The sequence below is a fragment of the Pseudorasbora parva genome, chromosome 3 (genome assembly GCF_024679245.1).
Source record: "Pseudorasbora parva isolate DD20220531a chromosome 3, ASM2467924v1, whole genome shotgun sequence".
Taxonomy (NCBI): domain Eukaryota; kingdom Metazoa; phylum Chordata; class Actinopteri; order Cypriniformes; family Gobionidae; genus Pseudorasbora; species Pseudorasbora parva.
In genome coordinates, this window is record NC_090174.1 from 52,585,318 (window position 1) to 52,598,859 (window position 13,542).

At 37.6% G+C, this 13,542-nt stretch overlaps 1 protein-coding gene across 1 annotated transcript in view; it reads left to right on the top strand.

The window, feature by feature from the left end:
- Positions 1-1,094: 1,094 nt before the first annotated feature.
- The window catches only part of tet3 (tet methylcytosine dioxygenase 3), a 57,060-nt gene continuing 44,612 nt past the window's right edge, over positions 1,095-13,542 (top strand). The window contains exons 1-2 of the mRNA XM_067439451.1: positions 1,095-1,544; positions 4,847-5,578. Of these exons, the coding sequence (XP_067295552.1) occupies positions 5,213-5,578 (366 nt within the window). The 5' untranslated portion in view covers positions 1,095-1,544; positions 4,847-5,212. The remainder of the gene's footprint in view (positions 1,545-4,846; positions 5,579-13,542) is intronic.

Genomic DNA, 13,542 nt, shown 5'->3' on the forward strand with positions numbered 1-13,542 from the left:
CGGATGAAGAAAAGAAATGTAACAGGTTTGAACAAATACGTGTCCTTTGAAATGCTTTTCAGGATTTTTTCAGGAAAATGTATAAGACTGTCAGCCATTAATGGGAGCGTGTGACTCCCAAAGAGGTAATGTTGTTATTAACACTATCAAATGTGCTATTACAGGTACACCCGTTTAAAGGGACAGTAACTACGTTTCGGAGCTTCATTTTCTTATTTAAAAAATGTTCCCTTAATTTTTTTTGCAGCTTACTGTATTTCCATCCTGACATTTCTAAGTCTTTCTTATTAATGAGATTTTACTGCACTGTTATGTATTGATCTGTGCCTCTGAGAAGCGAGGCAAAAGGTGTCTCCTTTTCTGCATTACAGAACAATAATCTTATATTATCATTTTGGTTTCCGTCCCCAATGATTGTGTGCAAACTAAACCATATTTCAGATTGTTTAACACTGAAGCTTTTCTTTATTTTTTTTTTACTGTACTGTTTTGACAGTATAAATCTATTTTGTTTGTATGTTTTTGTTCTTATACTATTTATTGCATATCTGACCATAACCTATTCAAAGCATAACTGACCATAACAATCCATAATAATGCTGTATGTGATGCTTGATTGTGTCATTTGTCTTATCCGGAATGCGACATGCATTAAAAAATTATGGATTCGAAGCACATCACTTGCATCCATCCTGTCAATTACAGTGCAGTTTTAGAGATTTTATGATGATGATTTATAGACGGTTGGTTTGCTTATGGAAACTGAATGAAATGTACACTGAGTGGGAAAGATGTGAATTTAGTTTTTAGCTGCTATTAGTGTTGTTTTCTTTCCTCCCTACTGTTTTTCAGACAAATACAACTGTTTACAGTGCTATGTAATAAAAAATAAATACATAAAACGCCCTATGTTTGGCAGTGTGCATCTCCTAAACCAGGCAAATTGTAGAAATATTGTAATTAAAAATGTGTATTACGTTAATATCTAGAGAATAACGTGACCACATGGTAAGGATGATTTGGCAATGTGATGTACCCATTAGTTTTTTAGAGAACGTTTAACATGTTTCCTTTCTTAAAGTTCTGTTAACTTTAAGAAGAGTTAAAATCTAGACAGCTAGTCACCGCGATGACGTAATTTTAACCCCATCGGTCCACGGCACTCTCTGAACTCCATTCCGCAACTTACTTCAGTCTTTCGCCGCCTCTCCTTCCTCCTCCTCATCGTCTTTTAACTCCAAAACTTCCATAGAGTGCATAGACGAGACTTAGAAGAAAGTTAAAGGGTCTGTCCCATAATGAAATGGCAACTTTTTTTCTTGTCGTGAAATTCGCCATGTCATGTTCGGGCTGTTTACTATTTTTTAACCCGTGCAGCAAATTAACTTCTCCCTTTTCCCCTCATTTGCACTGCATTTAAGATCAAAACGTTTGACTCATTCTAGTCGTGTGTAATTGTTATATGCATGTAATATTTTTAAGCAAATCATCGTTTTAATCTAAATGGGGTTTGACAAGACGCACGAGAACATTTCCATCGCTTGGTAAGTCCTTCCTGCATTTTATTTCTTTATATTTGGAAACTTTTTCCCCCCTCTCTGAGGTAAAAAGTACAAATAAAAGGTAAATTTGACTCTGAACAAAAGATGTGTATTCTGCTGTGTATACGTTTTTGAATCCCTAATGTGAGGTGATTAGCACAATACACATCGATTACTGATAACTTTTTCGATTGTATTATGGGGTGATAATGAGAGCTATCAATGTAACAACAACACCCGAAAACGTTGGAATTGTCTTTGTTACAACGTGTCGATTGCGTTATAAATGTAACATTCTGTTCACTCAGTAATGTTCTATTTTGTTTCTTTGTAACAAATTGCGCCAGGCAACGTTGCGACTCGCACCCCGGGGTGTTGTTTTCTTTATTCAGAGGGGGGGCCTTGCTGATGTGTCGTTTCTCTCACTCTTCCCTGGAAAACTGTCACTTGTATGTCAATATAAATCGGAAAGGCTAATACAGGCGTGTATGTGTCGCAGTTTAAACGATCATCGCCGGTTTTTACACTTTTCCTGAACTCTTCGTTTTTGCCGCCAGTTAAAGCGCCCGGCTGAGTGGGGAGCCACGTGCTCATGTCTCAGAGAGCGCGTGCGACACACTTGACTGGCTGGTTTTTATATTTGGGCCATTTAAAGATAAGGCAGTTGACGATAGCAGGGTAAACTTTTAATTTTGCCATTCTAATAGGGTTCTTACGGGTTATTTTACTCTTAATTTTACTGTCGTTTCGTTAGGTTCATTCAAAAGATCAGTCACTACTGGCAGATTAACCCTTAAATGTTTTTTTTTTAACACAGGGCGAGTTACGCCGTTAGTTAGCCATTTATAACTTGCCTACAGGGGTGCAATTACTTTTACCATCATCATGAGGTAACAGTGTCAGTGTAAAAATATGACGGATTTGCAAGACAAAAACTATTTTCACATGTAAGTATAATTTCAGGTGGACGTTATGGTCAAAGGGTTAAAGGACAGAACTGTTTCACATGAATCAGCAGGTTCTCTTCTTTAATTTATATAATCTCCTATCAAGTTTTTAATCTACAAGTTAGTACTTGAATAACCAGGGAGTGCTTGTAACACTATCCAGTAGCCTACTTCTAGCCTACTGGATTCACAACATATTTTCTGTTGTGTGTGTGTGTGTGTGTTCTAGAGTTGTTTAAAGTTTATAATAATAATAATAATAATAATTTGCTGTTCGATATTCAATATGTTTACGTGGTTTATTGGTGCGTTTTATGCTATTAATTTGTCAAAAAAAAGAAAAAAAAGAAATATTGAGTCAAGGTTTAAGAAACCGCGTACAAACTCTAAATTCTGCTGACTTAAGCATTTAGCCTACTTTCTGCTTACTCAAGCATTGCTATATCTTGTGCCGTCATATATTCTATTAGCCTAAATAAAACAATCATTCTTATATTCTAGCTACTAAATCGAATGCACCGTAAAACAAATATTTTGTCAGGGCTACTTTAATGTCTATTTGGACTAGTCTGTGCAACTTAGACTGTATCTTATCCTATGTACCCTACTATAAAAAAAAGTCATACTCGCCTTAAGTTGAAGAAGATTGGATGACATGCATAGGCTATATATATATATATATATATATATATATATATATATATATATATATATATATATATATATATATATATATATATATATATATATATATATATATATATATATATATATAGCGCTACCGTGACCGTATTAATTACGCTGCAGTGTTTATATCGATCCTATTACCTTACACATACTTCATCAAATAACTAACGCGCCATTGCGAATCATAACGTTCCCTTCACTGGCGTTGATCTTAACTATACAATACCTTAACAGTAATGCACAATACGTGTGCTGCGTGACCCGCAGTTACTGTTAAAATATTTGAGTTTATTGACGGTCCCCAAGCGCTGAACAAAGAGCGTCGAACGAAAAAGTCCTGCTTTGAGACTCATAGAGGACAAACAAAGAACTGTGTAGAGCTGTGTCTGTGTCTCATGAGGATTCGCCATTCTTACCGAGCATTTTCTCACATTTCACACGTAGTAGGCTACCTATCGTCATATTTGTGTCTTCACTGGGGTTTTCCGTTTGCAGATCATTAAACAAGACTGAACAATGGTCACGAGATGAGTCTTTGACTTAACCTTTAAAACACGTAATACTACACAATCATATATGTGTTCCCTTTAGATAGATAGATAGATAGATAGATGGATAGATGGATAGATAGATAAAAATATGGATAGATAGATTAAAAGATGGACAGACAGGTAGAGAGATATATAGAGAGATAATGCATGTTCTAATTTGTTACACTGTTTATTTAATTTTATATTATGATGTAATATGTTCTTCTTTTTATTTTTATCTTTATTTGTATTTTTTTGTACATATATTCCAAGCTTTGGCAATATTAATAATAATTATAAACTTTATTTGATGTAGCACATTTTAAAAGTTGCACCTCAAAGCGCATAATTAAAATAAAATACATTGAAATAACATACATAAATAATAAAAGGGAAAAAAGTATAGGCTAGCCTAAAAAAAAGTTTTAAATGAAGATTTAAAAACACTAAAAGATTCAGCATGACTAATTTCAGTAGGAAGGGAATTCCAAAATTTAGGAGCCCAAGAAGAAAAAGCCTGGTCACCCATAAAGCATAAACGAGTGGAAGGCAATTAAAAAAAGCCAGAATCGGAAGAGCGGAGATTTCGTCTTGGGGTGTAGGGTTAAAAGTTCAGACCGATATTATGGCACTAAACCATGCAAGGCCTTGTAGGTAAGCATTAGAGTTTTAAAATCTTTGCAAAACTTGACAGGGAGCCAGTGCAAGGACTCAAGATAGGAGTGATGTACTCACTTGCCCTGGACCTTGTCAGGATTCTGGCAGCTGATTTTATAATATATTGTAATTTGCTTAGGGTAGATTTTGAGACCCAAGTGAACAGAGCATTACAATAGTGTGAAAAATACAAACGTATTGATCAGTTTTTCAGCCATGGAGAAAGATAACATGGGGCAATAACAGTCTTGCAATGTTTCTGAGATGAAATAAAGGACATTTTAACCATATTCTATACATGAGGATCAAATGTTAAATTATCATCAAATATCCCAGATGTATCGTTTACACTCATGCAAATAAAGCATGTTTAATTTTAGATTAAAAAAATTGCTTTATTGACAATAGTTAATTCACCCAAAACTTAATCCATACAAAAATCCTTATTCATACTTTTTCTCACTCTCTTTCTCTCTCCATACAGTCCCCCAACTGCCTTAAGTGGCAATGAGCTGAACTGCTTTCTGTCTACATCCAAATGACATCAAGTTTGTGAGGTAGAGAGATGCTCCTCATCACCTGTGGCCTTATCCCTAACATTCCTGCACCTGCAGGTGAATGACATCATGGCCAGAACTGTCTCCTCAAAGTAAGGAGTGCCTCTTGTGCCCATCGCCACCCTTTAAAACCCTTTGCAAACTTTCTTCCTTGTGGTCTTAACACAGCACACACACTTTATGGACTGGTCTGTGCTGTGTTGTAAAGAACCTTATACTTTACCTTCTATTTTGAAGCCGTTAGCGGCCACTTTTACCACTCTCTTATCCTTAAGGAGAGTGGGACCCTCAGTATGCACAAGCTGAAGGATGGCTCTGGTCCTCCTGTCCAGGACGTATATGAATTCCCTGTGGACGAGGAGGACCATAAAGTTTTCCTCGGGGCCAAGAGCGCAAGGGTGGTTTCTCCTGCAGCTGACTACATCAGAGCAGAGCATGAGCAAGCAGGCATGTTCTCTTTGCCGCAGATGGAGAGCCAGGAACTGATGGAGCCTTTGGTAGCCCAGAAAAAGAAAAGGAAGAGATGTGGCACATGTGGGCCTTGTATGCAGAAAGAGAACTGCGGTACATGCAGCAACTGCCTGAACAGAAAGATCGGACACCAGATCTGCAAACTGAGAAAGTGTGATGAGCTGAAGAGGAGGAAGAGCTCATGGGAGGTAAAAGATCTGATCACATTACACTTCTGTTTTTGTACATAAATGGGGTGGATTTATAGGGATATTAACCCAAAAATGAAAACTACCCCATGGGTTACTCACAGGTGTATATGCCTATCATCTTTCAGATTGATACAATCAGCGGTATATTAAGTAGTGTCCTGTCTCTCTTGAATAGTGAATGATATTTTGATGGCATGTTTCCTTCATAAAAGATATCCACATGACTCCGGGGGGTAAATAAAGGCCTTCGGAAATGAAACGATGCGTTTCTGTAAGAAAAATATACATATTTAAAACTTTTTATAAAGTAAAACAACTAGCTTCTGACAGATAGCATGGATTTTTTGCGTAAATCACGGGGTCATTTTCATTTTTGGGTGAACTAACCCTGTATAAGTGAGTAATAAGAAGTGAGTTATGCAGCCACTTAGGGCAGCAGGGAATCATGGGACCCCCAAAAATACCCAAAAGCTTAAAGCAAAAATATTGCACGTATGAATTTTTTTAATCATTAATCCTTTTTTTGTTAATTCAAGATTCACTATTAAAATTTTAACGTTATTTTTGCATATTGCGAATGCATACGTGAATTACTTGTGGACCATTGCAATAGTACTGTACGTGATTGAGCATAGAATCTCATAGAAATACACCCCATTGACATGCATCATACAAGCATGTTAAACATACAAACGGAGTTAAAGGGTTAGTTCACCCAAAAATGAAATTGATGTCATCAATGACTCGCCCTAATGTCGTTCCACACCCGTAAGACCTTAGTTCATCATCGGAACACAGTTTAAGATATTTTATATTTTAGTCCCAGAGCATAATGCAGTTAATGCCCACTTTACTGTCGATGTCCAGAAAGCTAATAACAACATCATCAAAGTAGTCCATATGTGACATCAGTTGGTTGATTAGAGTCTCTTGAAGCATCGAAGATACATTTTGGTCCAAAAATATCAAAAACTACGATTCTATTCAGCATTGTCTTCTCCTCCATGTGCCTCCAAGAAGAATCAAACGGTTATTGAATCAGTGAATCGATCAATGATTCGGGTCGCCAATGTCACGTGATTTCAGCAGTTTGGCAGTTTGACACGAACCGAACTGCTGAAATCACGTGACATTGGCGACCCAAATCATTGATCAATTCACTGATTCAATAACCGTTTGATTCTTCTTGGAGGCACATGGAGGAGAAGACAATGCTGAATAAAATCATAGTTTTTGATATTTTTGGACCAAAATGTATCTTCGATGCTTCAAGAGACTCTAATCAACCAACTGATGTCACATATGGACTACTTTGATGATGTTTTTATTCCCTTTCTGGACATGGACAGTAAAGTGGGCATTAACTGCATTATGCTCTGGGACTAAAATATCTTAAACTGTGTTCCGATGATGAATGTAGGTCTTACAGGTGTGGAACGACATTAGGGCGAGTCATTAATGACATCAATTTAATTTTTGGGTGAACAAACCTTTAATAATCTTCATTTGTGTTCTACTGAAGAAACAAACACACCTACATCTTGGATGCCCTGGGGGTAAGCAGATAAACATCAAATGTAAATTTTTGGGTGAACTATCCCTTTAATAATAAAACACAGGTATCCTAGTGGAGCAGGGAAAAAAAAAGAGAGACAAAAAAAAAAACAACACAAACTGCACTACTATGAGCCACTCTCTCCTGGCTATGTGCCGGTGAGTATAGTCCATGAACGACAGATGTACAACAGCACACAGGCAGTGTTTATGAATGACAAACCTTGCTTTCTGGCCAAAACCCCTGTCAGAAAGAGCGCTGTGAGCTTGTGAGGAGAGTGAGGAAAAGGCTTTTGTCTTTCAAACACATTAAAATGTACAAACGTCATTACTTTTACATGCAGCGCAGGGATTCCCCACTTTTTTTTATTTTGACCTGATATATTTACTTAATCAATAGTTGTCAATAGTAATAATAAATAACAATACAATTAAGTTAACGGTTCCCTGATGTTGTTAATGGTCACATCATGACATGAAGGTAAACACATAAAATATTTAAACTTTTTAGTAAGTGATTTTTATTATAATCTTACCTTTTTATGACATAATTACTTAATAGCTTTTCACTAGTGTGGGAAACCCTGACGCAATGTAATATTTAATGCATTTCATGTTGTTGAGAACAATGAATGGAATCACTTTTCTTTCTCTGTATCAATATGGTACAAGATTATCCTACTCAAATCAATGTGATAAATGAGTTAGGTCAAAAGTAATCGAAAAGTAGTCAGATTATATTACCTTAAATGTGTAATGTAATGGATTACGTTGCTAACTACAATTTTTGTCATGCATTTTAGAATCAATAACTGATTGCAATCTACCCGACTAGTAATGTACTGTCAAAAAGGCTAGCAAAGTGTACTTTTGTGGCCCTATGTTTGGTATCTGGCCAGAAGTTTAGTGGAGTGGAGCTGCACTAATAATTGAAGGAATTTGTCAGTTGTTTTTATTTGTGATTTCATTATTAATTATTATACTTCACAATGAGAAAATACAACATTTACAGATTACATTAATAACTGACATGTAGTTTACAAATTTAAAAGATTTTTTTTTTTTGAGAAAGACCGCAAAATAAGGGTAGCAAAGGTGAAAGCGTGCATATACAGTGCCTTGCGAAAGTATTCGGCCCCCTTGAACTTTGCGACCTTGTCACATTTCAGGCTTCAAACATAAAGATATAAAACTTTAATGACACAAACATGAAGTGAAATGAAATTTATTGGATATTTCAAACTTTTTTAACAAATCAAAAACTCAAAAAATTGGGTGTGCAAAATTATTCGGTCCCTTTACTTTCAGTGCAGCAAACTCTCTCCAGAAGTTCAGTGAGGATCTCTGAATGATCCAGTGTTGACCTAAATGACTAATGATGATCAATAGAATCCACCTGTGTGTAATCAAGTCTCTGTATAAATGCACTTGCACTGTGATAGTCTCAGAGGTCCGTTTAAAGCTTAGAGAGCATCATGAAGAACAAGGAACACACTGTTGTGGAGAAGTTTAAAGCCGGATTTGGATACAAAAAAGATTTCCCAAGCTTTAAACATCCCAAGGAGCACTGTGCAAGCGATAATATTGAAATGGAAGGAGTATCAGACCACTGCAAATCTACCAAGACCTGGCTGTCCCTCTAAACTTTCAGCTCATACAAGGAGAAGACTGATCAGAGATGCAGCCAAGAGGCCCATGATCACTCTGGATGAACTGCAGAGCTCTACAGCTGAGGTGGGAGACTCTGTCCAAAGGACAACAATCAGTCGTATACTGCACAAATCTGGCCTTTCTGGAAGAGTGGCTAGAAGAAAGCCATTTCTTAAAGATATCCATAAAAAGTGTTGTTTAAAGTTTGCCACAAGCCACCTGGGAGACACACCAAACATGTGGAAGAAGGTGCTCTGGTCAGATGAAACCAAAATTGTTATGTTTGGCGTAAAAGCAACACAGCTCATCACCCTGAACACACCATCCCCACTGTCAAACATGGTGGTGGCAGCATCATGGTTTGGGCCTGTTTTTCTTCAGCAGGGACAGGGAAGATGGGACCATTCTGGAAGAAAACCCGATGGAGTCTGCAAAAGACCTGAGACTGGGAATGATCCAAAACATAAAGCAAAATCTACAATGGAATGGTTCAAAAATAAACATATCCAGGTGTTAGAATGGCCAAGTCAAAGTCCAGCCCTGAATCCAATCGAGATTCTGTGAAAAGAACTGAAAACTGATGTTCACAAACGCTCTCCATCCAACATCACTGAGCTCGAGCTGTTCTGCAAGGAGGAATGGGCAAAAATCGTCTCTCGATGTGCAAAACTGATAGAGACAAACCCCAAGTGACTTACAGCTGCAATCGCAGCAAAAGGTGGCGCTACAAAGCACTAACTGAAGGGGGCCGAATAATTTTGCACGCCCAATTTTTCAGTTTTTGATTTGTTAAAAAAGTTTGAAATATCCAATACATTTCGTTCCACTTCATGATTGTGTCCCACTTGTTGTTGATTCTTCACAAAAAATTAGTTTTATATCTTTATGTTTGAAGCCTGAAATGTGGCACAAGGTCGCCGAATACTTTTGCAAGGCCCTGTATGGTGTGTTGTGGCCTCATACCTGGAAATTTTGCTTGGTGCCCCCAAATCATGAATTCCACCCCTATAAAAAGCATGTTACATATCTATCCATGTAATCTGCAAATGTTGTTTGGAGAATTTAACACTCAAAGGCAGGGCAACAGTTTAATTTCTATCTGTTAACCTGTTATTGGTCCACCTAGACTCATTCCTTACCTGTCCTGTCTTGACACGTCTCTTTTCATCCTTCGATTCTTGCCTGGATTGTAATCACCTGACAATAGGGCAAGTTTCTTAAAGAGTCTCAAATGAGACAACTCTTATTATATAAATACAATTTATGTAGATTTTAAAGGGGTGGTTCTGTGGTGTCTTATAGGCTTGGTTGTGTTCATGGGGCACAATATAACATACTTATTCTTTTTTTCTTTTTTTTTTAAGCAGAATTTTTCTTATATTTGACCTTTATGCCACACCGCTGTCTCGTTTGCTTCCTGCTTCTATGAAGCCCATCCCTCAGAAAAACGCAATGGTCTTAGATTGGTTAGATGGCCAAATGCAGTTTCATGTATTTTTATTGGCTGAAGTGCCAAGCACAGGTTGTTAAAATGCCACGCCCCTTACCATTACGGGCATATTGCCATATTGCCATACCAATTTTTGTTATTGTAGAATGAATTTGCGTCCTTCACCCCCCTTTAGGCACAATCGCCTTAAGAACGTGCATGTAAACGCACTCAGTGTTCTTTTCCTCTCTAGGCAGGTATTTTTTAGGTCTGTTTATCAAAATGTTCTTTTATATATTTGTGTGATGTTCTGTAATTCGATCGCAGCTTTAACATGTTATATGAAAACGGTTTATGAATGTTTATCCACCACATTACCTTTTAGGCTATTTAAACCTAAATAAGAAAGCCATCAGTTCGTCTGTCAGTTGGTAGGCAGTTTTGGTCGCTTTATTAAAAGTTGTTGCTGTGTGCAGTGTGTAAAGGAAATTAAAAAGAGTTTTACACTTCTGCTGACAAGTGTCGTGCCCCTCCTAACCCATTCACACACACATAGATGATTCGACTATCGGTCGACCATAGAAAGATTCGACAATTCTGATTCGAATTTCTAAATCCTTAGTCGAGGACAGCCCTAGTAATCAGCAGGAACTGAATTAAACACACATTGTAACCATTGTTCCCGAAGTCCAGCGTCCCGAGGAAGGCCAAACACAGAAGGCTGGTGTCACTTGGGGCTTCGATGGCATGTCTGCAACACTCTAGTCTAGTGCAACTACAACAGCTCTCTCTTCCGTAATGACTGCGACGTGGCCTCGTCCACTTTGTTGTGTGTTCACGGGGGCAGTGTTTATGTTAATAGCAAGGTTTATGATGTCACCAACCCGGAAAATAAGCTTGTTGTAGTCGAAACTGGCCGTTTTTGTAACTTTGAAAGACTATCTCCGTTTGCATTGAACTTTCAGCGCTGTAACTTTGCAGATACTGTTTATGCTCAAGCAGCAACATTACACACTAAAGCATTAATGTAGTCCTTTCAACACAATACACTTAGTGCATTAATCTTTACTTGATTTTGTTATTTACTATATTTAAGTTTATTATCATATTTTGTTTTAATGTACAGTCATATGAAAATGTTTGGACATCCTATTGAATTCCATGGTTTCTGTATTAGGATATCATCTGGTCCTTTTCAGGTCTTCATTTGGAAAATAAAACCTCAGATGAACAACAACACATGACATATTACAACATGTCATTTATTTAGCAAAAATAAAGCCAAAATGGAAAAGCCATGGGTTACAAAGTTAGGATACCTATCTATTAACATAGAAATTAAGAGGGTAAGTAGCAGTCTGGCACTGCTAATCAAATGCCTTTGATTTAACTGATCTCCAGCAAGTGTGATCACCTCTATAAAAGCTGAAGTTTTGACAGTTTGCTGGTCTGAAGCCTTCAGGTGTGTGTTAACACAATAATTTGCAATGATCTTAGAGAAGAACTGTTGCTGCCATCAATCTGAGAAGGGTTAAATGGCCATTTCCAAACAATTTGAGGTCCATCATTCTATAGCGAGGAAGATTATTCACTAGTAGAAAACATTGAAGGCTGTTGCCAGTCTTCCCTGGAGTGGAGGTCCCAGCAAATTGTAATGCTCAGAAGATTTGCAGACAAACCAATAACTACACCTCTCACTGACTCTACAGACCTCAGTTGACATGTCAAATGTTAAAGTTAATGGCAGTACAATTAGAAAAAGATTGGCCATGTATGGCATTTTTTGCATGGGTTAAAAGAAGAAGAGCCTATTCTCTCTCAAAAAACATGGGAGCACGGCTTAGGCATGCAAAGTTCCATCATTCCAAACTATGACTTCTAGAACAATGTCCTTTGGAGATGTTTGGCCATAATTCACAGCGCCAGGTTTGGTGAAACCCAAAAGAGCAAAGCACAAACACCTCATTCAAAAAGTCAAGCATGACGGTGGATTTTAGGCTCGTTTTGTAGCCACTGGACCTGGGCATCTCACAGTCAGTGAATTGACCATGTACTCCTCTGTATACCAAAGTATTCTAGAATCAAATGGGAGACCATCTGTCTGACAGCTAAAGCTTGGCCAAAATTGGGCCATGCAACCGGACAATGATCCAAAGCTCATCCAAAGACCACATCTACAGAATGGCTAAAAAAAAGAAAAGAATTAAGGTGTCGCAATGGCCCAGTAGAAGTCCAGACCTCAACCTGATTGAAATGTTGTGACCAGAGTACATGCCCACAAAACTCAACAAACTGAAGCAATGTTGTAAACAGTAGACCAAAATTCCTCCAGAATATGTGAGAGACTGATAAATCATGCAGAAAATGATTTCTTCAAGTTATTGCTGATAAAAGTGAATCTACTGACAATTGAATGATAGGGGTCTAACTTTGTCACACGTGGTTTTTCCATCTTGACTTCGCTAAATACATAATGCCACCGTGTAATATGTCCTGTTGTTGTTCACCTGAGGTTTTATTTCTCAAATTTTAAAACCATGGAATTCAATAGTGTGTCCTAACATTTTCACATGACTACTGAGTAATGGGAGTTAATTCTTTGTTACACTATGCATCAGTGACACATTTGTGTGTTAAGGAGCTTGTTTGTGTTTGCACATCTCTTTGTGAGGTTAGCTAAGGTATGGAAATCAGCCCACAGAGACTGAAAAGCATTGAAGAGTTGCTCAGCTGCTCACAGCAAAGCTCCCTCTCAACATCTTAACAAAATGAGCCCCTCTTTGTTTGTGTTTGTTTTTTAAAAGAGGCAGCTGCTGTAGTGTCCCTTTTCCTGATTTATCACATACGAAAGTGGCTAATCATACTTTTTTCCCTTTCTTTTTCTCTCTCAAAGAGCAGCTGTCTAGAAGTCTGTAAACCCGTGCTCAGACTACAGGAGTTTTTAAATCTTAACCGATTGTGAAATCAGTACTTATTCTTTGTAGCGAGAAAATTAAATGTTGTTGCCATATTTCGACCAGCCGTTCCTCCATTTCCGTTTTCCGACGGACTGCTTGTTTTGCGTTCGCCATTTCAAAAGTTCCGTCACTTCTGTCTCCGTGTACATTTTTCTCTCATTAGCTATTGTGGAAGTACTGACGTAATCATAGTTATCATCACCATTTAAAATTCTAAATATTAAACATGCTTGATATTTTCAGGGTGGTCCTGATGTGCCTGTAAGCAGATCTGTAAATGCCGCACATTACTAGATAATCTAGGCCGAACATTGGAACCGACCGATGCCCTGGATGCAGTTTTTTTTCTCTGAATGTCAGGGAGGGGTAAA